This window comes from Salvelinus fontinalis, chromosome 1, assembly GCF_029448725.1.
Source record: "Salvelinus fontinalis isolate EN_2023a chromosome 1, ASM2944872v1, whole genome shotgun sequence".
In the NCBI taxonomy this organism is placed as follows: Eukaryota; Metazoa; Chordata; class Actinopteri; order Salmoniformes; family Salmonidae; genus Salvelinus; species Salvelinus fontinalis.
In genome coordinates, this window is record NC_074665.1 from 34,917,337 (window position 1) to 34,943,074 (window position 25,738).

Consider the following 25,738-nt stretch of genomic DNA (forward strand, 5'->3'; position numbering starts at 1 on the left):
ATTGACAAATGGCGCTCAAAATTGGGTAACATGTTTCCAATTACTGTAAGTAAATGAAAGGGGAGATCATTTGCATAGATCATTAGCTTAGGGGAGTTTTTTAAAATAGGGATCTGAAACAAAAATGGATTAATTACAATAACTATGCCCTTTTGGCATGAACTACAACAACGGACACATCTGACTACAAAGTAGGAAAAATCTTCACTGTATTCAGAACAGAAGCATATGCGCGCACACACATGCACTGAACTGGCAGCATTGAACGATCTGCTTTGAGGATGTTGTCTTTTTAGTCACATTATCAAAGTTTTGTTGAAGCCTCCTTTCTAAGCCAAAATACAGCATCACCTTTACCTTTTTCTGCTCAAATTGTGTTATTCTTGCTCATTGGTAACTAATTTTAATAATGCATAATAAACTAGTCATTACAGTCATTATAAATTCATGATTGGAATTCACTAACATTCCTCCAGAGAGCAGTGTTGTATAAATCAAACAGCATTATCATTGGATAGAATAACATTTGTACTCAACAGTGATTTGTCTGTCTAAATTCTACCTCCTTTATTTCTGCCTGCCTGCCTGCCTGCCTGCCTGCCTGCCTGTCTGCCTGTCTGCCTGTCTGCCTCCTCTCCCTTTCTGTAATTGTCCTTCATTCAGATTGTGACTGCGCAGACAAACAGTGGGAAGGTAATGAAGGATTATTGGCTATAAAAAGACATGCACGCACACACGCACACAGCACAGAACTTCACAGTATGGCATCCGGTTCTTACTGAAACGATTTATACATAAATATTATGTGGGTGTTAATGGTTATGATTATGATTATCATCAACATCATAACCAAACAAACCCCTGGAAGCATTATCAGCACAAGAACTGTTCGTCGGGAGTTTATGAAATGGGTTTCCATGACCGAGCAGCCTAAGCCTAAGATCACCATTCGCAATGACAAACGTCGGCTGGAGTGGTGTAAAGCTCGCCACCATTGGACTCTGGAGCAGTGGAAACGCGTTTTCTGGAGTGATGAATCACACTTCACCATCTGGCAGTCAGACGAATGAATCTGGGTTTGGCGGATGCCAGGAGAACACTACCTGCCCCAATTCCTAGTGCCAACTGTAAAGTTTGGTGGAGGAGGAATAAGGGTCTGGGGCTGTATTTCATGTTTTGGGGTAGGTCCCTTAGTTCCAGTGAAGGGAAATCTTAACGCTACACCATACAATGACATTCTACACGATTCTGTGCTTCCAACTTTGTGGCAACAGGCCCTTTCCTGTTTCAGCATGTCAATGCCCCCGTGCACAAAGCGGGGTCTATACAGAAATGGTTTGTCGAGATCGGTGCGGAAGTACTTGACTGGCCTGCACAGAGCCCTGACCTGAACCCCATCAAACACTTTTGGGATGAATTGGAACGCCGACTGTGAGCCAGGCCTAATGCTATTGTGACTGAATAGAAGCAAGTTGTTGTGGCAATGTTCCAACATCTAGTGGAAAGCCTTCCCAGAAGAGTGGAGTCGGTTTAGCAGCAAAGGGTGGACCAACTCCATATTAATGCCCATTATTTTGGAATGAGATGTTCCGCGAGCAGTTTTCCACATACTTAGTGTATTTTGTCTTGCCCATTCACCATCTGAATGGCACACAAACACAATCCATGTGTCAATTGTCTCAAGGCTTAAAAATCGTTCTTTAACCTGTCTCCTGCCCTTCATCTACACTGATTGAAGTGGATTTAACACGTGACATCAATAAGGGATCAAAGCTTTCACCTGTAATTCACCTGGTCGGTCTATGTCATCGAAAGAACAGGTGTTCTTACTGTTTTGTATACTCAGTGTATAGCGGTGTTACATAAAAATCAGCAGTAACAAAGATCAAATCAAATCAAACTTTATTTGTCACATGCGCTGAGTGTAGACCTTGCCGTGAAATACTTACTTACAAGCCCTTTACCAACAGTGGAGTTTAAGAAGAGTTAAGAAAATATTTACCAAGTAAACTGATAAAAAAAAAGTAAAAAAAAAAAAAAGTAACACAATAACATAACAATAACGAGGCTATATACAGGGGGTACCGGTACCGAGTCAGTGTGCGGAGGTAGAGGTTAGTTGAGGTAATTTGGACATGTAGGTAGGGGTGAAGTGACCATAAATAGATAATAAACAGCGAGTACCAGCAGTGTAGAAAACAAATGAAAGGGGGGGTCAATGTAATAGTCCGGTGGCCATTTGATTAAATGTTCAGCAGTCTTATGGCTTGAGGGTAGAAGCTGTTAAGAAGCCTTTTGGTCCTGGACTTGGCGCTCCGGTACCGCTTGCTGTGCGGTAGCAGGCCTGTTCGGCCTGCCTTTTCCTGTAGTCCACGATCAGCTCCTTAGTGTGCAGTGTGATTGAGATTGCGTCATCTGTGGATCTGTTGGGGCAGTATGCGAATTGGAGTGGGTCTAGCGTATCTGGGATGCTGTTGATGTGAGCCATGACCAGCCTTTCAAAGCACTTCATGGCTACCGACGTGAGTGCTATGGGGCGGTAATCATTTAGGCAGGTTACCTTTGCTTCCTTGGGCACAGGGACTATGGTGGTCTGCTTGAAACATGTAGGTATTACAGACTCGTTCAGGGAGAGGTTGAAAATGTCAGTGAAGACACTTGCCAGTTGGTCCGCGCATGCTTTGAGTACACGTCCTGGTAATCCGTCTGGCCCTGCAGCTTTGTGAATGTTGACCTGTTTAAAGATCTTGCTCACATCGGCTACCGAGAGCGTTATCACACAGTCATCCAGAACAGCTGGTGCTCTCGTGCATGCTTCAGTGTTGCTTGCCTCGAAGCGAGCATAAAAAGCATTTCGCTCGTCTGGTAGGCTCTCGTCACTGTGCAGCTCGTGTCTGGGTTTCCCTTTGTAGTCCGTAATAGTTTTCAAGCCCTGCCACATCCGACGAGTGTCAGAGCCAGTGCAGTAGGATTCAATCTTAATCCTCTATTGACGCTTTGCTTGTTTGATGGTTCATCTGAGGGCATAGCAGGATTTCTAATAAGTGTCCGGATTAGTGTCTTACTCCTTGAAAGCTGCAGCTCTAGCCTTTGGCTCGATGGGGATGTTGCCTGTAATCCATGGCTTCTGGTTGGGATATGTACATACGGTCACTGTGGGGACGACGTTGTCGATGCACTTATTGATGAAGCCAATGACTGAAGTGGTATACTCCTCAAAGCCATTGGATGAATCCCGGAACATATTCCAGTCTGTGCTAGCAAAACATTCCTGTAGCGTAGCATCTGCATCATCTGACCACTTCCGTATTGAGCGAGTCACTGGTACTTCCTGCTTTAGTTTTTGCTTGTAATCAGGAGGATATAATTATGGTCAGATTTGCCAAATGGAGGGCAGGGGAGAGCATTGATGCATCTCTGTGTGTGGAGTAAAGGTGGTCTAGAGATTGTTTCCCTCTGGTTGCACATGTGACATGCTGGTAAAAATGTGGTAAAACTGATTTAAGTTTGCCTGCTTTAAAGTCCTCGGCCACTTTGAGCACCGCTTCTGGATGAGCCTTTTCTTGTTTGCTTATGGCCTTACAGAGTTTGTTGCGTGCGGTCTTAGTGCCAGCATCTGTCTGTGGTGGTAAATAGACGGCTACAAATAATATAGATGAGATCTCTCTTGGTAGATAGTGTGGTCTACAGCTTATCATAAGGTACTCTACCTCAGCCAAGCAATACCTCGAGACTTCATTAATATTAGACATCGCGCACCAGCTGTTTTCAGATACAAAAATATAGCTAAAGTTGAATCATTGAAATTGTAAAAGAAATAGCACCATTGCATTGATTGGTATACCGTGTTGGTGGTGACTTTGACAGACTGAGCAGTAGCCTACTGGAAGAAAGTGAAGAAAACCACTCAGTGGGGTAGTGTCGTGGAAATTAAGACCAGGGAGACCTGAAGTCAATCTTAAATGAATCATTCTATTTATTAACAGCAAGCTGGAGAGGTCACAGTCGAACTTAAATGCATAAAGTACCGGTCTGAAGTGAGCTCCACCGGGGCAGTCCTGTTAGTTCTCTTATGAGGCGTGCTTACACAGACAAGTTATTTTTGCATAATTTAGCTTATTCATAAGGAATTCATCATTAACGTTTGGTTCATACATGCGACTGACCAATTCCTCACAAGGCTTCTTCTCTCCAAGCTGAGACCTTGAAACTGAGATATCCCTTTTGTTCTCAAAACAAGGTTCTGAGTGTACTGCCAAATTGTAGATACTGATAGGGAGGATTCCTCCCAGGCACGATCAATCAGTCACTTGCATTAACCCAGTCAAATTGGTTATTAGAGACGCACAAACATAACATTTTCCTTCACAGTAGCTAGCTACTATAATGCATCTATCTGGCTGTGATGTGTTAATCTGATCCCTTCCAGAATGTCAACAAAATTACAAGATGTCTATACACTTTTATTCCAATAGAGTGTGCATGTCCTTCCATATATAACAGCATGCATCAGTATCATGAAAGGTAATAGGTAATTGACCTAATGGTAAATGCTAACTTTGAAATATGGTCATGTCTAGCATTTGACATTTATGTTTCCATCATTCCCCGCCCCTGGTATGGTGAAAAGCTGCGGGAGGGGCCTGGAGAAATGCAATACCGCTCTCAAATTCATAGACAGATGCAAGGACTGACCATTCATGATATTAAAATTATAGTTTTAACCATGTTGTGAGGCTACATAGTGTTTGTTTATATTTTCCTTGTTTAGTTAAACAAGCTTGTATTTTGGGTTCTGATCGGGTATGACAGTTGAACTAAAGCTCATGAGGCTTTTACAAGTATATTCTTCAAGAATCAATGAATACGTATAATTGAGTTTAAAAAAATGATGTTACAACTGCTGATTGCCCCTTTAAACTTTGCACATTGGAAAAACTACCCATCAATGCCAATTGGAGGCTACCCCACTGGAAGAAGAGGTCAACCCCCTCAGGTGTCAACTGCCTGTCTCTGCCACCTCAGAAAACGCAGTGCCTTGCCCACACAAAGGTAGTGACAAGGGAGAGGGAGGCAAAAGCACCAGTCAAGATCCAGGGAGGAAACTGCTGGCAGACCATGCCAGGGCTGCCCACAGCAGAGAACAAAGAAACATAGGCCTATCTTAAAATGCCACTTTATATAATGTTTACATACCCTACATTACTCATCTCATATGTATATACTGTACTCTATATACCATCCACTGCATCTTGCCTATGCCGTTCTATACCATCACTCATTCATATATTTTTTAATGTACATATTCTTATTCATTCCTTTACACTTGTGTGTATATAAGGTCGCTGTTGTGAAATTGTTAGGTTAGATTACTCGTTGGATATCACTGCATTGTCGGAACCAGAAGCACAAGCCTTTCGCTACACTCGCATTAACATCTGCTAACCATGTGTATGTGACAAATAACATTGGATTTGATTTGATTTGAACACTTATCTCTCAACTCCTACTCTATAAAAAGGCATATTATGCAATAAAATGTAGCCTAAGCTATGATATTGGATAGCCTATTAGTATGAAGTATCTATTTTCATAGTGTTTATGATGGAAAGTAAAAATTGTTATCAAATGATTAATAGGCATCAGGTGCCTGTAATTGGTGTTCTGTAATGTCCGTATTTAGGCTGTTTCAGAGTTTGACGAGGGCGGCATTTTCCGTGCTAAACTGACCAAGACGCACCTCCAACAACACATAACACCTCACATTATTCTGCCCAAAAACAATGATAACTTCTCTCACCCAGTGGCGTAGGGGCTATTTAGGTGAGCGCTGATGCTGCCCCATGATAGGCAGTGCCCACTTTGCCAAAGGCAGGGGCGCAAAATATTTAGCTTCACCAACACTCCAACAAATTAATTTAACTTTATGTTGCCGACGGTAGAATGAGTAGTAGCCTGTGTTTTTGGTCTCCATAGACGGGCGACCAAATGTATTACAATGTCATGAGACAGACACTTTTTAAATAATTAAGATATTAACGAGGAGAGAGAGTGCAAGATAGAGGCAGTCACAATGCCCAAGAGATAGGCAACTAAAGAGCACCATGCATGGTGCAGGTCTAGTAAGAGACCTGCGATTTTGCAAAAGGCCTGAATGTGTACAAGCAAGCACATACATGAATTATGTACACACACACACACACACACACACACACACACACACACACACACACACACACACACACACACACACACACACACACTCTCTCTCTCTCCCCTGGACATGACCAATGATACTCCATATCTGAATTATGTTACTTGGCAACTTCCTACACCACTCTGAACAGACTCTGCCAGCATTTATTGTCTATAAAGGTGGTAATTGGGATCATATACAGTGTGCTGGCCTTTCTGTTCTTTTTATGTATACTTTATTAGCACAGCACCTAAGATTTTGTGTGTATAACCACACAGTTGTTTTATACAGATGTAGGATCTTAATTTGATCCCTCTTTTGTTGCTGAGAATTTTCCTGCATCTCAGGAGATGTAGATGAGCTTCATGATTGACATAAATTCACTGGAAACACGCAATAACACATGGTTATATTAACAAGATTGCACGTTCATGCAGCCAAATTTTGGCCAGCTAATAGCCTAACCACCGATGAAGCAACATTATGGACTAAACGTTAAAATCCTTTTGCTGCAGAATTTTTTTACTGCGCCAATATTGGTCAAATTAAGATCTTACATCTGTACCTCTTCTCTCCAATATACACTGAGTGTATCAAACATTAGGAACACCTTCCTAATATTGAGTTGCACCCCCTTTTGACCTCAGAACCTTGTCAGGGCATGGATTCTACAAGGTGTCGGAAATGTTCCACAGAGATGCTGGCCCATGTTGATGCCAATGCTTCCCACAGTTAGGTCAAGTTGGCTGGATGTCCTTTGAGTGTGAAAAGCCCAGCAGTATTGCAGTTACTGACACACTCAAAGCGGTGCGTCTGGCATCTACTACCATACCCCGTTCAAAGGCCCTTCAACTTTTTGTCTTGCACATTCACCCCCGGAATCCCTGAATGGCACACATCTCAATTGTCTCAATGCTAAAAAATCCTTATTTAACCGGTCTCCTCCCCTTCATTTACAAGTCATGAAGTGGATTTAACAGGTGACATCAATAAGGGATCATATCTTTCACCTAGATTCACCTGGTTAGGTCATCGAAAGAGCATGTGTTCCTAATGTTTTGTACACTCAGTGTACCTACAGTGCATTTCGGGAAAGTATTCAGACCCCTCACTTTTTCCACATTTTGTTACGTAACAGCTTTATTCTAAAATGGATTAAACAAAATAAATGTGCTCATCAATCAACACACAATACCCAATAATGACAAAGTAAAAACAGGTTTTTAGAAATTTTTGCAAATGTATAACAAACCAGCAGAAATACCTTATTTACATAAATATTTAGAACCTTTGCTATGAGACTCGAAATTGAGCTCAGGTGCATCCTGTTTCCATTGATCATCCTTGAGATTTGTCTACAACTTGATTGGAGTCCACCTGTATACATTCAATTGATTGGACATGATTTGAAAAGGCACACACCTGTCTGTATAAGGTCCCACAGTTGACACTGCATGACAGAGCAAAAACCAAGCCACTAGGTCGAAGGAATCGTCCATAGAGCTCCGAGACAGGATTGTGTCGAAGCACAGACCTGGTGAAGGGTACCAAAACTTTTCTGCAGCATTGAAGGTCCCCAAGAACCCAGTCACTTCCATCACTCTTAAATGGAACAAGTTTGGAACAACCAAGACTCTTCCTAGAGCTGATCGTCCGGCCAAACTGAGCAATCAGGGGAGAAGGGCCTTGGTCAGGGAGGTGACCAAGAACCCAATGGTCACTGACAAAGCTTCAGAGTTCCTCTTTCGAGATGGGAGAAACTTCCAGAAGGACAACTATCTCTGTAGCACTCTACCAATCAGGCCTTTATGGTAGAGTGGCCAGGTAGAAAACACTTCTCAGTAAAAGGCACATGAAAGCCCGCTTAGAGTTGGCCAAAAGGCACTGAAAGGAGTCTCAGACCATGAGAAACAAGATTCTCTGGTCTCATGAAACCTGAATGCCAAGTGTCACATCTGGAGGAAACCTGGCACCATCCCTACGGTGAAGCATGGTCGTGGCAGCATCATGCTGCCAACATGTGGAGATGTTTTTCAGCGGCACGGACTGGGATCGAGGGAAATATGAACGAAACCCTGCTCCAGAGCACTCAGGACCTCAGACTGGGGTGAAAGTTCATTTTCCAATAGGACAATGACCCTAGGGACACAGCTAAGACAACAAAGGGACAAGTCTTTGAATGTCCTTGAGTGGCTCAGCCAGAGCCCGTATTTGAACCCGAACATCTCTGGAGAGACCTGAAAATAGCTGTGCAACGATGCTCCCCATCCAACCTGACAGAGCTTAGGAGGATCTGCAGAGAAGAATGGGAGATACTCCCTAAATACAGGTGTGCCAAGCTTGTAGTGTCATACCCAAGAAGACTCAGAGGCTGTATTCGCTGCCAACGGTGTTTCAACAAAGTACTAAGTAAAGAGTCTGAATACCTACATTACCGGTCAAAAGTTTTAGAACATCTACTCATTCAAGAGTTTTTCTTTATTTTTTTTACTATTTTCTACATTGTAGAATAAATATAACAAATGATAATCACACTAAGCCCAAACCAGATGGGATGGCGTATCGCTGCAGAATGCTGTGGTAGCCATGCTGGTTAAGTGTGCCTTGAACTCTAAATAAATCACAGACAGTGTCACCAGCAAAGCACCCCCACACCATAACACCTCCTCCTCCATGCTCTATGGTGGGAAAAACACATGCGGATATCATCCATTCACTCACACCGCATCTCACAAAGACACGGCGGTTGGAACCAAAAATGTCCAATTTGGACTCCAGACCAAAGGACACATTTCCACCGGTCTAATGTCCATTGCTTGTGTTTCGTGGCTCGTGACCCAAGTCTCTTTTTCTTATTGGTGTCCTTTAGTAGTGGATTCTTTGCAGCAATTCAACCATGAAGGTCTGATTCACACAGTCTCCTCTCAACAGCTGATGTTAAGATGTGTCTGTTTCTTGAACTCTGTGAAGCATTTATTTGGGGTACAATATCTGTGACTGGTAACTCTAATGAATGTATCCTCTGCAGCAGAGGTAACTGGGTCTTCCCTTCCTGTGGCGGTCCTCATGAGAGACAGTTTCATCATAGCGCTTGACTGTTGTTGCACAACTTCTTTGGGACTGGGGGGCAGAACTGAGTAGCTTGGATGAGTAAGGTGGCCAGAGTAAAGTGCCTGCTACTCAGGCCCAGAAGCTAGAATATGCATATAATTAGTAGATTTGGATAGAAACCACTCTGAAGTTTCTAAAACTGTTTGAAAGATGTATGTGAGTTTAACAGAACTCATATGGAAGGCAACAACCTGAGAAAAAATACAACCAGGAAGTGGGAAATCTGAGGTTTGTAGTTTTTCAAGTCATTGCCTATCCAATATACAGTGTCTATGGGCTCATATTGCACTTCCTAAAGCTTCCAATAGATGTCAACAGTCTTTAGAACCTTGTTTCAGGCTTCTACTGTGAATGAGAAGCGAATAAGAGCTGTTTGAGTTAGGGATCTGGCAGAATGCCATGAGCTCAGTCAGGCGAGCGGCCGTGAGAGTTAGCTTTTTATTTCTAAAGACAAAGGAATTGTCCGGTTGAAACATTATTGAAGATTTATGATAAAAACATCCTAAAGATTGATTCTATACATCGTTTGACATGTTTCTACAAACTGTATTATAACTTTTTTGACTTTTCGTCTGAACTAAGTGAGCATTTGGATTACTGGGCTAAACGCACAAAAAAATGAGTTATTTGGACATAAATGATGGACTTTATCGAACAAAACAAACATTTATTGTGGAACTTGGATTCCTGGGAGTGCATTCCGATGAAGATCATCAAAGGTAAGTGAATATTTATAACGCAATTTCTGAGTTTTGTGACACCTCTCCTTCTTTGGATAATGGCTTTATGTTTTTCTGTGACTTGGCGCTGACCAAACATAATCGCAAGGTGAGCTTTCGGCGTAAAGTCTTTTTGAAATCTGATACAGCGGTTGCATTAAGGAGAAGTTTATCTTTAATTGTGTGTTTAACACTTGTAACTTTTATCAATGTTTATGATGAGTATTTTTGTAATTTGATGTGGCTCTCTACACTTTCACCGGATGTTTGTTTGAGACAATGCATTTCTGAACATAACACACCAATTTCAAATGAGGTTTTTGCACATAAACATGAACTTTATTGAACAAAACACACATTTATTGTCTAACATGGAGTCCTAGGAGTGCCATCCGGTGAAGATCATCAAAGGTTAGTGATTCATTTTAACGCTATTTCTGAGTTTTGTGACACCTCTCCTTCTTTGGATAATGGCTGTATGTTTTTCTGTGACTTGGCGCTGATCTAACATAATCGCAAGGTGTGCTTTCGCCGTAAAGCCTATTTGAAATCAGACACTGTGGCTGGATTAACAAGACGTTTATCTTTAAAATGGTGTATAATACTTGTACACTGCTCAAAAAAATAAAGGGAACACTTAAACAACACAATGTAACTCCAAGTCAATCACACTTCTGTGAAATCAAACTGTCCACTTAGGAAGCAACACTGATTGACAATAAATTTCACATGCTGTTGTGCAAATGGAATAGACAAAAGGTGGAAATTATAGGCAATTAGCAAGACACCCCCCAAAACAGGAGTGATTCTGCAGGTGGTGACCACAGACCACTTCTCAGTTCCTATGCTTCCTGGCTGATGTTTTGGTCACTTTTGAATGCTGGCGGTGCTCTCACTCTAATGGTAGCATGAGACGGAGTCTACAACCCACACAAGTGGCTCAGGTAGTGCAGTTCATCCAGGATGGCACATCAATGCGAACTGTGGCAAAAAGGTTTGCTGTGTCTGTCAGCGTAGTGTCCAGAGCATGCAGGCGCTACCAGGAGACAGGCCAGTACATCAGGAGACGTGGAGGAGGCCGTAGGAGGGCAACAACCCAGCAGCAGGACCGCTACCTCCGCCTTTGTGCAAGGAGGTGCACTGCCAGAGCCCTGCAAAATGACCTCCAGCAGGCCACAAATGTGCATGTGTCTGCTCAAACGGTCAGAAACAAGCGTCCCACATATCCCAGAGAAGTTTTAAGAAACTTTCAAAGTTCTTGAAATGTTCCGGATTGCCTGACCTTCATGTCTTAAAGTAATGATAGACTGTCATTTCTCTTTGCTTATTTTGAGCTGTTCTTGCCATAATATGGTCTTGGTATTTTACCAAATAAGGCTATCTTATGTATACCATTCCTATACCAAGGAAAGAAATTCCACAAATGAACTTTTAATAAGGCACACCTGTTAATTGAAATGCATTCCAGGTGACTACCTCATGAAGCTGGTTGAGAGAATTATAAGAGTGTGCAAAGCTGTCATCAAGGCAAAGGGTGGCTATTTGGTTACTACATGATTCCATATGTGTTATTTCATTGTTTTGATGTCTTCACTATTAATCTATGGTTCAGAAAATAGTAAAAATAAAGAAAAACCCTTGGATGAGTAGGTGTTCTAAAACTTTTGACTGTATGTATGTAAACGTGATATTTGTATTTTTTTAAATAAAAAATAAAAAAATTGAAACCTGTTTTTGCTTTGTCATTACGGGGTATTGTGTGTAGATTGATAAGACAGATTTTTTTTTTGTTGACAATAATGCTGTAACGTAACAACGTGAAAAAAGTCAAGGGGTCTGAATACTTTTCGAATGCACTGTACATGTATAAATAACAGCATTTTTCCTTCTCTCTCTGATATACCTTTTTATACTAAAGACCTATACTAATTTGCATTGTTAAGGCAATTGATCAGAACCCCATGTAATGTAATGCAAAAGAGACTAAACAAAAGAGACCTTTTCTATCCCTATGGAATTGTCACGTTCCTGACCTGTTTTTCCTTTTTCTTGTATTTATTTAGTTGGTCAGGGCGTGAGTTGGGGTGGGTTGTCGATGTGTTATTTTCTGTGTTCGGCCGGGTATGATTCTCAATCAGAGACAGCTGTCAATCGTTGTCCCTGATTGAGAATCATCCTTAGGCAGCCTGGGATTCACGTGTGTTTTGTGGGTGTTTGTATCTCGTGTTTGTATTCGTGCCACACGGGACTGTTTGTCGGTTCATTTCTCTTTTGTCATTTTGTTTCGTTAGTGTTCCGTTTATTTTGTTAATAAATAATCATGGACACAAACCACTCCGCATATTGGTCTGATCCTTCTCGCCTGTCCTCCTCGTCCGAGGAGGAGGATTACGACGACCGTTACAGGAATTGACAGCTGTAAATGCACCTCAGACTCCCCCAATTTTGTAATTTTTACATTTTTGTTTTTTAATTGAACCTTTATTTAATGCTAGGGCTAGGGTCCCTTTTCCCCGCAATTTCCGCCTGACTGACGTGCCCAAAGTAAACTGCATGTTGCTCAGGCCCTGAAGCCAGGATATGCATATAATTGGTACCATTGGAAAGAAAACACTTTGAAGGATGTAGACATTTTTAAATAATGTATGAGACTATAACACAATAGATATGGTAGGAGAAAATCCAAAGAAAAACCAACCGGAAACTTTTTTGTTTTGAGAGCCCATGCTCTTACAATGGAAAGTATAGGGAAATAATGAAATCCCTATACTCCCAGAGTGCAAATTAGAGGAAGCTGGTGGGAGAAGCTATGGGAGGACAGGCTTATTGTAATGGCTGGAATGCAATAGATGGAACGGAGTTAAACGTGGTTTTGATATATTTGATAACATTCCATTAGTCCATTTCAGCCATTACAATAAGCCCGTCCTCCTATAGCTCCTCCCATCAGCCTCCACTGGTGAAAGAACCTTGGCGTGACCCTGAACAACACCCTGTTGTTCTTTGCAAACATAAAAGTAGTCACTCGCTCCTGCAGGTTTATGCTCAACAACATCTGTAGAGTACAACCTTTCCTCACACAGGAAGTGGCACAGTTCCTAATCCAGGCACTTGTCTAGACTACTCCAACTCTCCATTGGCTGGGCTCCCCGCTTGTGCCATCAAACCCCTGCAACATCCAGAACGCCGTAGCTCGCCTGGTGTTCAACTTTCCTAAGTTCTCTCATGTCTCCCCGCTCCTCTACACACTCCACTGGCTTCCAGTTGAAGCTTGCATCATCTTCAAGACCCTGGTGCTTGCCTACAGAGCGGCAAGGGGAACTGCACCTCCTTACCTTCAGGCTATGCTCAAACCCTACATCCCAACCCGAGCACTCCGTTGCACCACCTCTGGTCTCTTGGCCCTTCCAATCCTACGGGAACGGCAGCTCCCGCTCAGCCCAGTCCAGGCTCTTCTCTGTCCTGGCACCCCAATGGTTTAACAAGCTTCCACCTAAGGTCAGGACAGCAGAGTCCCTGCCCACCATTCGAAAATGTCTGAAACCCTACCTCTTTGAAGAGTATCTTAACTCTCACGGTGCAACCAAATTAACATACTGTATCTTTCAAATTCTGTGCACTTTATTTCATAATTCACTTAACAATGGTTTTGCTTGCTTTAACAATTGTGTTACATAAGGAACTGGCTCAAGTGGGCAGGGAAACAAAAGGTGAATAGGCACAGAAGCTTAACATCGCAAGGCTTCCGGGGAAGCTTGCCAAACAGACCAAGCCTGTTTAAGGTTTGAGAAGTCAATGAGAGAAGTGAAACATTCTTCGTTATTTTTTATTTTACTTGACATCTAAAGACACAACCTAGATTTCAGCCACTGTCTTAAGTAGTTGAACATGTGATTACTCCAACCTCATGAAATTGATCAAAAAAACGACTTTATATTATTATTATCTAACCTTTATTTAACTAGGCAAGTCAGTTAAGAACAAATTCTCATTTACAATGACGGCATACCAAAAGGCCACGTCCTCCTGCGGGGACGGGGGCTGTGATAAAAAAAAAAAAACATTTAAATAAAAATATAGGACATAACACACATCATGAAGATGATGGCTGACGTTTTACATACTCCTGATCAATTGTGCTATTTTGTTAGTTTTTTGCAACTTATTTTGAAATGTATTTGTACATAATGTTGCTGCTACCGTCTCTTACGACTGAAAATAACTTCTGGACATCAGAACAGCGATTACGCACCATGAACTGGAAGAAGCTTTTTCGTTTAACGAGTCAGACGAGAAGGATATACTGCTCTCCCAGGAACAGGCCCAAATCAACACATCATGGTAGCAACACAATATGACAACAACATGGTAGCAACACAACATGGCAGCAGAACAACATGGTAGCAGCACAAAACATGGTACAAACATTATTGGGCACAGACAACAGCACAAAGGTCAAGAAGGTAGAGACAACAATGCATCACGCAAAGCAGCCACAACTGTCAGTAAGAGTGTCCATGATTGAGTCTGTGAATTAAGAAATTGAGATAAAACTGTCCAGTTTGAGTGTTTGTTGCAGCTCGTTCCAGTCGCTAGGAATGTGTGTGCTTTGGGGCCCAGGGATGTGTGTGCTTTGGGGACCTTTAACAGAATGTGACTGGGAGGACAGGTGCTGTATGTGGAGGATGAGGGCTGCAGTAGATATCTCAGATTGGGGGGAGTGAGGCCTAAGAGGGTTTTATATATAAGCATCAACTAGTGCGTCTTGCGATGAGTATACAGAGATGACCAGTTTACAGAAGAGTATAGAGTGCAGTGATGTGTCCTATAAGGAGCATTGGTGGCAAATCTGATGACCGAATGGTAATGAACATCTAGCCCGCTCGGGAGCACCCTTACCTGTCGATCTATAAATTACGTCTCCGTAATCTAGCATGGGTAGGATGGTCATCTGAATCAGGATTAGTTTGGCAGCTGGGGTGAAAGAGGAGCGATTACGATAGAGTAAACCAAGTCTAGATTTAACTTTAGCCTGCAGCTTTGATATGTGCTGAGAGAAGGACAGTGTACCATCTAGCCATACTCCCAAGTACTAGCAAGAGGTGACTACTTCAAGCTCTAAACCCTCAGAGGTTGTAATCACACCTGTGGGCAGAGGGGCATTCTTCTTACCAAACCACATTACCTTTGTTTTGGAGGTGTTCAGGACAAGGTTAAGGGCAGAGAAAGCTTGTTGGACACTAAGGCATTTTTGTCGTAGAGCGTTTAACACAAAATCCGGGGAAGGGCCAACTGAGTATAAGACTGTATCATCTGCATATAAATAGATGAGAGAGCTTCCTACTGCCTGAGCTATGTTGTTGATGTAAATTGAGAAGAGTTTGGGGCCTAGGATCGAGCCTTGCAGTACACCCTTGGTGACAGGCAGTGGCTGAGACAGCAGAGGTTCTGACATTATACACTGCACTCTTTGAGAGAGGTAGTTAACAAACCAGAACAAAGACCCCTCAGAGACACCAATACTTCTTACCCGGCCCACAAGAATGGAATGGTCTACCGTATCAAAAGCTTTGGCCAAGTCAATAAAAACAGCAGCACAACATTGCTTAGAATCAAGGGCAATGGTGACATCATTGAGGACCTTGAAGGTTGCAGTGACACATCCATAACCTTAGCGGAAACCAGAGTGCATAGCAGAGATAATACTATAGATATCAAGAAAGCCAATCAGTTGATTATTGACAAGTTTTCCCAACACTTGATAAACAGGGCAAAATAGAAATTGGCCTATAAACAGTTAGAAAAGTGAAGGAGTGCTTTTGATTTGATGGCCTGCACATACGCAGTTTGGCACAAGATGACCGTTATACCGATGACGTGTTTCTGCTCATGAGCTTAGCTAGCCAATGTCGCTTACAAGTGTGATCAGGGATTTCTATTGGAGAAGCAGTTTCTGCCTATCTTCAGACTGTACTTTCTTTGTTTCTATTATATTTTACAGCATATTTTATGCAGCAATTTAGCAACAAACTGAAAATAGCTGTTATTTTGATAGGGTCATTAAAGAGAAAATATTAGTGTGCCATTCATCTCCATGACAAACCTGACCTGCAGAAATGACGTTGATTCTAGCTGAACTTGTTCTGATTCTTTTTGTGGGGGGTCAAACCAACATGTGGGCTTAGGCCAAAGCTAAAGCCAAAATGGTAGCCAAATAGAACTTGGCATCTTGGGCTCTGTAGTAGCCACTCAAGGTTAATATCTAGACTTTGCAACATTTTATACTGATAATAATGTGTAAGTAAATTTAAATTAAAAGAAAAGCAAATTGTATAGAATTTGATTAAATACAATTATTTCAGAAATAATAATAATAACACACCCACCCCTCCCCCCACACACACCCCGTCCATTACCTTCCTCTCCTACAACTTCGAAGAGTCCAAACTGCTCCAGGACTTTGACGAACAGTCCCATCACCACCAGGACAGCTATCATCTCCAACCCATCCAGACTCAACATCCTGGGGACACGATCTCATCAAACCAGGCCCAGGCCCAGGCCCAGCCAAACCCAGCCCCTTATGCCGGATTACACCTATATCCTTTGCCTTTCTCCCCAAACAGAGCAGTACATCTGCCTTTACCAACAGAACTAAGCTGGGCCAACCAGATTCAAGGTGGGTACACCCAAGTGGTCACCAAGTATCCACAAAAAAGTCCCGCTATCCCATAATCTCCTGCAGCAACAGTTGAGAGAGCTGGTTGGATTTCTCTGATCCCTCCTCCAGAACCCGTCCTCTCCTCAGTGCTCGCTCCCCGCTCTCCCCATCCTGGGATCAGATGGCCCCTCTGCCCCCCCCCCCCCCCTCTGGAGCTAGAAATAGGTGTCCAATCAGCCCCAATAATGTATCAGTCCTGCACTACTATCAGGTAAAAATTCCCCCTTCCTCCTCCAACTTCACAGGGAAAGAGTGGAACTCTTCTCCTCTACTCGCTTCCCTTCTTTTCCTTTCTGCTTTTTCCTGTCCTCCACCCCCTTGTATGAGTAAAATAACCTGGGGAAGAGTGCTGTCTGCTAGTCCTTTGGCTGTGTGTGTGTGTGTGTGTGAAGGAGAGATGACTGAGTGAGGTAGATGAGGGAGACAGCGGGAGGGAGAGAGAGTAAGAGAGAGAGAGAGAGAGAGAGAGGGAGGAGAGGGAGGTATGCCCAGTAATATTACTTTCATTGATTTGCCAAATGTGGTTTCCAAGGTAACTGGCCGAAAATGTTTGGAAGAACCAAACTCGACAACATGCATGACTACAGAAACAACATTTAATCTCGCTTTTAAAGAAACAACTATTTCACCACGACAGAAATAACTGTTTAACTTTTAAAATAAATTTGGCAGTCTCAATACACTCTCTTGCAGTATGCAGTAAACCTCTACCGAAATAATGAATGCAGTATTTCATTATCTAGGTTACGTAAACACCAACACAAATTCCCTTCGGTATTAGCTTTAGGAGAAACAGCAACAGATGCATCTTAGCAAAGAGTGGGTGGAGGCAACACTTAGATGGAGGAGCACTGGTAAAATTGAATGGCTTAGTCTGATGTTTAATCAAAACAATGAATCACAAAGATGGACCCAATCACAAGAAGGTAGAGACAGATCCAGAGTACCAGAGTAGTATTTCACTACATGACAGGGGGAAAGAGGAATGGAGTGAAACAAATAGAGAGTGCATGAGAGCAGAAAAAGGTTAAAGAAAAAAAATAAGAGAGAAAGAGAGAGATGAGAGGGTCACTCCTTCCCACTTGTGAGTGTAACTCTAGCTTATTAATTTCTGTATTCTCTCCTAGACCAGGGTTTCCCAAACTCGGTCCTGGGGCCCAACATGGGTGCACATTTTGGTTTTTGCCCTAGCACTACACTGCTGATTCAAATAATCAAAGCGGATGATGAGTCAGTTATTTAAATCAGCTGTGTAGTGTTAGGGCAAAGAGCTCTTCGCCCATGCTTTGTGAATACAGAAAGCATCCATGGCTGGTCAACTAAAATAAAATGCAAATAATAAAATTAAAAGTATATATATATATATATACTTTTAATTTTATTATTTGCATTTTATTGTTTTTTTTTTGTTTTTGCTTTGTTTTATATATATATATATATATATATATATATATATATATATATATATATAAAACAAAGCAAAAACAAGCTTTACATTTAAAAAAAAATAAAAAAATTACCCGATATAAATACGTATTCAGACCCTTTGCTATGAGACTCGAAATTGAGCTCAGGTGCATCCTGTTTCCATTGATTGAGATGTTTCTTAATCTTCTTCAGGTTAATTTCTCTGAAGGTGATGGCTTTTATGGAAGGTTTGGGAATTGCTTCCTTTTAGGTGGTTGTAGAATTTAACGTCTCTTTACTGGATTTTTATAATTAGCAGATATCGGCCTAATTCTGCTCTGCATGCATTATTTGGTGTTTTAAATTGTACACGGACACTCTCTCTCTCGCTCTCTCTCTCAGCGCATGCTGGGAGTGTTTGTAGTTGAGAAGCAGTGAGGAGGGCTCTGTTCTTACTTTCTTGCTTCTTTATTTGGACTTCTTTTCCCAAAAATGTTTTTGTATGGTGTGCCATACCGTGTACTAAACTAACGCACTGTTAGTTTAGTGGTACCCACTGTTTTTGTTCAAAGTTAGAGATGAAGGGGACAGAGTTTTGGTTTCCTGGGGTTTGAATGGCGTGTTGTGCGCGATGGCTTTGCAGCCTAGTGCGGAGGAGACTCTGTCTTTAGGGCATGGATTCAGGTGTGTTCCTGAGAATGGAGTTAAGGTGGAGGAGGTTCTGCTCGTGGTCAGTGAACAGGTAGGAGGTGAACTTATGCATTCTGCATCCAGAATGAACAAAGCTGTGGTTGTGTTCATGAAAAGAGTACATTTAGTGGGCAGGCTGATTGCAAGTGGAATATTTGTAAGGGATGTCTTGGTGCCGATTTCTCCTCTTTCGACAAGGGTTGTATTTGCGTATCTGCCTTCGTATATTACGGATGATCAAATCAGGAAAGAGCTGAGTTGTTTTCGTAAGTTTGCTAGCGATTTTCGTGCACTGCCGGCAGGTGTTCAGGCTGATGCCGTTAAACCTGTTGTTTCGTTACGGAGGCAACTGTTCATGTTTCTGAAAAACAATGAGCGGTTAAATGCGCATTTCAAAGAGAGGCATGGGGAGGGGCTTTACGCGGGTTTGCCAGCACAGATAGTCTACGGTGTTTTGAGTGTGGGGATTTGGGGCTTAAGAGCTTTGCATGCCCACACATAGGCCGTGGATAAGGTGAGGGTACAAGCGCCAGTGGGGGAAATTGAGGTCATCGTGCAGGGGGCCATGAGACGCAGGCAGCAGAGGCTGGGCCTAGTCATGCTATAGATGGTGGTGTAGATTAGGCTGGGTCTAGTCATGCTGTAGATGGTGGTGTAGCTGAGGCTGGGTCTAATCATGCTATGGATGTGTAGCTGAGACTGGGTCCAGTCATGCTATGGATGGTGGTGTAGTCCAAATTCATCTTTTCTGTCAACAGTATACAGCTCTCTCATCCTCAGAGGCCTCCAGGCTAACTTAGCTGAATTATGTAGGGACCTGGGCAGTTTTCTCCAGGTTAAAGCAATGGGAGTACTTTTAAGAGCTAGGTTCTCCATGTTTCAGGAGATGGATGCTCCCAGGTCCTTCTTCTTTGGTTTAGAAAACCGATCGGTGGACCCAAGGGTATACATTGTCTACAGCTGTGGTGGGGGAGATGCAGAAGCGGACTGTGGAGTTTTATACTGAGTTGTATAGGACAGAACTGTGTGATCCTATTTGTGCTCAGGTTTTGTGCTCCATTTCATCCCTGGCACAGATGGATGAAATGGACATTTCCCTGTTGTCCCATGAACTGGCAGAGGCCGTAACCCAGATGTCCCCCGCCATGCACCGGGGGTCGATGGACTCCCAGTGGAGTTTTATTCTGGGGAATAATTGGACTGGACTTCTTTTGTGTGTTGAGTGAGCGCGTCGGGGCAGGAGAGTTGCAGATGAGCTGTCGTCAGGCGGCTCTGACTCCTGCCCAAGAAAGTGGACTCGTGTGAACTTAAGGACTGGAGGCCTGTGGCATTGCTCTGTGCGGACTACAAAATATTTGCCAAGGTCCTTGCTAACAGACTGAAGTCCCATATGGACTTTATAGTACAGTACACAAGGATCAGACATATTGTGTACTGGGACGCTCAATCACGGGAAACCGGTTCTTAATCAGGGACATGTTGGACTTGTCAAGAGTTGCTAATTTGATCTGTGGACTGGTCTCTTTAGACCAAGAGAAGGCTTTTGATAGAGTGGACCATGAGTGTCTGTTTAATGTGATGTCTGCATTTGGGTTTGGGGAAAGGTTTTGTCCTGTGTGAAGATGTTGTATGCTGGGGCATCATGTATGATCAAGGAGGGAGGGGGGCTCAGTAGGCCAGTCTGGGTGAGGCGGGGCATTAGACAAGGATGCCCTCTATCGGCGCAGTTAAATACACTAGTCATTGAGCCTTTTTTAGGCCTGCTACGCTGGAGACTGCGGGGAGTGTGCTGGACAGGCATGGGTGTGTTGACAGGCATGGCAGTGTCAGTGTAACAGTATAGCTTCGTCCCTCTCCTCGCCCCAACCCGGGCTCGAACCAGGGACCCTCTGCACACATCAACCACAGTATGCGCCACACCGCGCCACAAAAGCCGGTGTGGCGCATAAAGGGGAACAACTACTTCTAGGTCTCAGAGCGAGTGACGTCACCGATTGAAACATTATTAGCGCGCGCCACCGCTAACTAGCTAGCCATTTCACATCAGCCACATCGGCATACGCAGATGACATCTCTGTGATGGTCAGGGATGGGCAGGACATGCAGGCACTAGAGACTAGTCTGAAGGTGTATGAGGGAGATTCGTCAGCTAAGGTGAACTGGGGTAAGCTCTGTTAGGTGTGTCTTCCATGGGGGTTTGCAGTGGGGTTGTAAAGGGCTTAACATTTTGGGGGTGTGCCTGGGCTCTGAGAGGTGGGTCAGGAAGAACTGGGAGAGGGTGTCACAGGCAGTGGTGTCAAGACTGGCCAGGTGGAGGTGGCTCCTGTCCCAAGTGTCATACAGAGGGAGGGTGCTGATAATCAACAACCTGGTGGCATCCTCCCTGTGGCATAAACTGTCTGTCCTCAACCCCCCCGCTGGTCTGCTCGTAGACCTGCAACGCAAGCTGGTGGATTTTTTCTGGTTGGGCCATCACTGGCTGAGGGCGGCAGTGTTGTACATGTCCATCCACGAAGGAGGACAATGCCTGGTGGAACTGGAGAGCACGGTGGCTGCTTTCTGACTAAATGCGGCGCGGAGACTGATGTACCATACTTATGTTGCCTGGAGGGAACCAGCATGTGCGCTGCTGAGGAGAGCTGGCGGATTAGGGTTGGACCGGCAGCTGTTCCTCATGAAGCTGGAGAGGCTGAGTACAGCAGGTCTCTCTGACTTTTACTTTGTGGTGCTGAGGGCCTGGCAGCTGCTAAGGCCCAAACAAGAAGAGGGTGTGGAGCCTGGGCTGTGGGAGGAGCCTATCTTCCACAACCCAGCCATCCTTTTGAGATCGGTTCAGTCGGCCACCCTACAGAGGTGACTGATGGCATCGGGTTTACTAAGGCTGGGTGACCTGCGGCTGCTGGGGGAGAAGGGGTGGAAAACCCTGGAAGTCCTGGAACAACAAACAGGACTAAGATCTATTAGGCTGCTGGAGAGATTCCTGGGGGAGGTCCAGGAGGCACTGTCTGAGCCAGTAAGGGGGGTATTTGAGCAGCCAAGATGTTGCGCAGCCAATGTTTCTGCCACTGCAGATGACGGCAGAGACTGGGGACTGGCAAGGGGGTCTGGAGGACTTGTTAGAATTTAACACTCTGGGCCTCAGGGAATTTGAGGGGGTTGGAGGTAAAGCCCTCTACAACCTCTGCATTAAGGTGAGGAACATTAGGAGCTTAACAGGAGTGAAGGCACATCAGTGTCAGGGGGTATGTGGGGTGGAGAGTAAGGTGAGTTTTAGATAGAGGGGGCTCTATAAACTCCCAGTATCAAAGAGGTCAGCAGACCTCCAGTGGAGGGTTCTACATGGAGCCCTGGCCACTAACAGCTGGTTAGCACGGGTCGACCCGGGACTCGGACATGGGTGTCATTTCTGTGCCATGAGTGAAACTGTGCTTCATGTGTTTTCTGTGTGCTCCAGGTTAATGCCATTACTGTCTCTGTTGGAATGTCTGTGTGTGAGGTGGGGGGGTGGAGTTTACTGTTGGGATGTTTATAATGGGGCACAGGTATTCGAGGAAGGAAAAGGCCAAATGTGTGTTGTTGAATTTTCTGTTTGCTCAGGCGAAGTTGGCTTTTTAGCTAATACGGAGGAACAGGGTCAAAGGTGGAGGGATAACAAACCCTTTATTATTATTTAATGTGATGGTCTCTGCGCGCATTCGGGTGGAATTTGAGTTCTATAAAATTATGTGTGGAGTGTGGAGATGTATAGCTGGGGAAGATACACGGTTGTAGAAGTGGTGAGGTTTCGGTTATTGTGATGTGTGGCGTTGTTTTATATCGTGGGGTAGAGTGCAAGGTGAGAATGCAGCACAGGGGCTATTTGTTTTTAAAGGGGGGGGGGGGGAGGTTTTAATTAAATTAAATGAGGATATATCATTAAAGAAAGACAAAAAAGTCTAAAAAGTGTGTCTCTCTCTCTCATTTCAATGCCTTTCTACTTCCCCCTCTATATGTTTGTGAGTCATGTCTGTGTTGTTTGTTTACTAGAGTCTCTGCACTAGACAGCTCATTAATATGATGGCTTTCTCAGCAGTACACAACACCAGGGAACACCACGGCATGATATGCCAACTTAGCCTGTCCTTGGTTGACACACTACAGGTGGGCATACAATATGACAGGGAACACAATCTGACATAACTGCTGATATCTGTGGGAGTTTGACAACAAAACAAACACCATGATGTAACCTGTTCCTCCAATCGATGTTGACAGTAATGTATATGTCTGTATTAAGCACAGGCTACTTTCAAAAACATACTAGCCTACTGTCGGCACACACACACGTACATGCATGAGCACACATGCATGCTCACACACACGCATGGACACACACACACAAACACAAACACACAAACACAAACACACACACACACACACACACACACACACACACACACACACACACACACACACACACACACACACACACACACACACACACACACACACACACACACACACACACACACACAGAGCTCTGGAGGAACGTTTGTTAGAGATGACTCTTGGATGTATTGATGTTCATCTACTAAGCCAGGGATGAGAGGAGAGAGAGGGAACAAGGGATTATTTAATAATAATTACTGTGTAAATGAACATGCACAATGTAATCATGTATGTCAACGTGTGTCAAATATGTAAGTTGAACACATTGTATGTTAAAAGCACTGTTTGTGTGTGTGGGTATCCCTAACCTTGCCAACAGACAAAGAGCTGTAAATGGATCAGTGGTTCACCAATCAGTGCTTGATGGGCTCGGCAACAGCCAGGGTGGTGTGTAAAGAAACATTACTTTTTTCAGTGAACGTTTCTTTGGGAACATCAGGCGACGTCCTAAAAACTTCTTTAGGGACATCCCCGGAACAAGCTGGGGACTAAACATAAACCTCCGGTGGACCATGACAGAACGTCCTATGTTTTATCCATTATTGGACACAGGAATGTTCTTGCGACGTCTCCATGAAATGTGTCTATATTATTCTGAGACCATGCATGGCAATCGTGTTTTGTGTTTGTTTGGTGTGACGTTGATGGAATATTCTCCTAACCCTCAGAAAACTGGACACATAAATGTTCTTGCAATGTTTCCATGAAACGTGTCCAGAACATTAATATTAAATAGTCTATGTTCTGTTCGACATTAACCTCTAACGAGCCTCTACCCCGGATCCGGGAGCACCCCCCACCCCCCCCCACCCCCCCCCCCCCCACACTGATTAGCATCGCTAGCATAGCGTCACAATTAAATAGTAGCATCTAAATATCATTAAATCACAAGTCCAAGACACCTAATGAAAGATACAGATCCTGTGAATAAAGCCACCATTTCAGATTTTTAAAATGTTTTACAGGGAAGACACAATATGTAAATCTATTAGCTAAACACGTTAGCAAAAATCACAATTTTTCTTGTCCACCATTTTCTCTCAACACCAGTAGCTATCACCAATTCGGCTAAACTAAGATATTGATAGCCACTAACCAAGAAAAAACCTAATCAGATGACAGTCTGATAACATATTTATGGTATAGGATAGGTTTTGTTAGAAAAATGTGCATATTTCAGGTATAAATCATAGTTTGCCATTGCAGCCAGCATCACAAATCTCACCAAAGCTCCTAGAATTACTACAGACAGCAACCTGTATTACCAATTTACTCATCATAAAACATTTCTTAAAAATACACAGCACATAGCAATGGACAGACACAGATCTTGTGAATTCAGACAACATTTCAGATTTTCTAAGTGTTTTACGGTGAAAACACAATAAATCGTTATATTAGCATACCACATACGCAAACGTTACCCGAGCACTGATTCTAGCCAAAGAGAGCGATATCATATCATCGCCAAAATATATTAATTTTTTCACTAACCTTCTCAGAATTATTCAGATGACACTCCTGTAAAATCATATTACAACATACATATACAGTTTGTTCGAAAATGTGCATATTTAGCCATAAAAAAACGTGGTTATACAATGAAAATAGTAGCAAAACAAGCCTGGAAATGTCGGTCGCCATCTTTGAGTGATCTAGTTTAATCAATAGCTAATCATATACTTAAAAAATACAGGGTTGACAGGAATCGAAAGACAAATTAGTTCTTAATGCAATCCCTGATTTACATTTTTTAAATTATCCTTACTTTTCAATACAGGTTGCGCCAAGCGAAGCTATACAAAACAAAATGGCGGCGTAAGCTTTAACATTTTTCGACAGAAACACGATTTATCATCATAAATTGTTCTTACTGTGAGCTGTTCTTCCATCAGAATCTTGGGCAAAGAATCCTTTCTTGGGTCTAATCTTCTTTTGGTCGAAAGATGTCCACTTGTCCGTCGAAATGCCCACTAACGTACGACCGGGACCCCGAAATGTGCCCAGCGCGTCAAAGTGCACAACAAAGCAATGCCTCAAAATCGCACTAAAAGGATATAAATTGCTATACAACGGTTCAAATTAACTACCTTATGATGCTGTTAACACCTATAACGGGTAAAAACATGACCGGAGAAATATTACTGGCTACACTAATGCTTGGAAAAAGAGCAGGGCGGTGTCCACCGCGCGTTCGGCGCAGCTGGAAAAGAGTTCCTATCTACACGTTTTTTTGTTTTATAGTGGCTGTGATTCCGCAATCGATACCATTCAAAGCGTCATCACGTAAAGGCATCCAGGGGAAGACGTAAGCAGTGTCCGTATCCTCATAGCATTCACAGTGGCCTTTAAACTGACTCCAGATCAGGGGCCAAAATGTGTGAAATCTGACTCCATGTCAGGGAAATTGCTGTAGAATGAGTTCTGTTCCACTCAGAGACAAAATTCCAACGACTATAGAAACTA

The 25,738-nt window shown here is 43.2% G+C and overlaps 1 protein-coding gene across 5 annotated transcripts in view; it reads right to left on the minus strand.

Moving 5' to 3' along the window:
* Window positions 1-25,738, minus strand: part of LOC129853655 (Kv channel-interacting protein 2) — a 196,816-nt gene that overhangs the window by 25,223 nt on the left and 145,855 nt on the right. The window contains exons 1-2 of one of the 5 annotated variants that reach the window (XM_055919944.1): window positions 16,443-16,862; window positions 14,926-15,000 (exon numbers count right to left, since the gene is read on the minus strand). The exons of 3 other annotated variants lie outside the window; for them this stretch is intronic. In XM_055919944.1, the coding sequence (XP_055775919.1) occupies window positions 14,926-15,000; window positions 16,443-16,548 (181 nt within the window). In that variant the 5' untranslated portion in view covers window positions 16,549-16,862. Of the gene's footprint in view, window positions 1-14,925; window positions 15,001-16,442; window positions 16,863-25,738 lie in introns of those variants that run through there. One more of the 5 variants, XM_055919964.1, reaches the window with a different exon arrangement.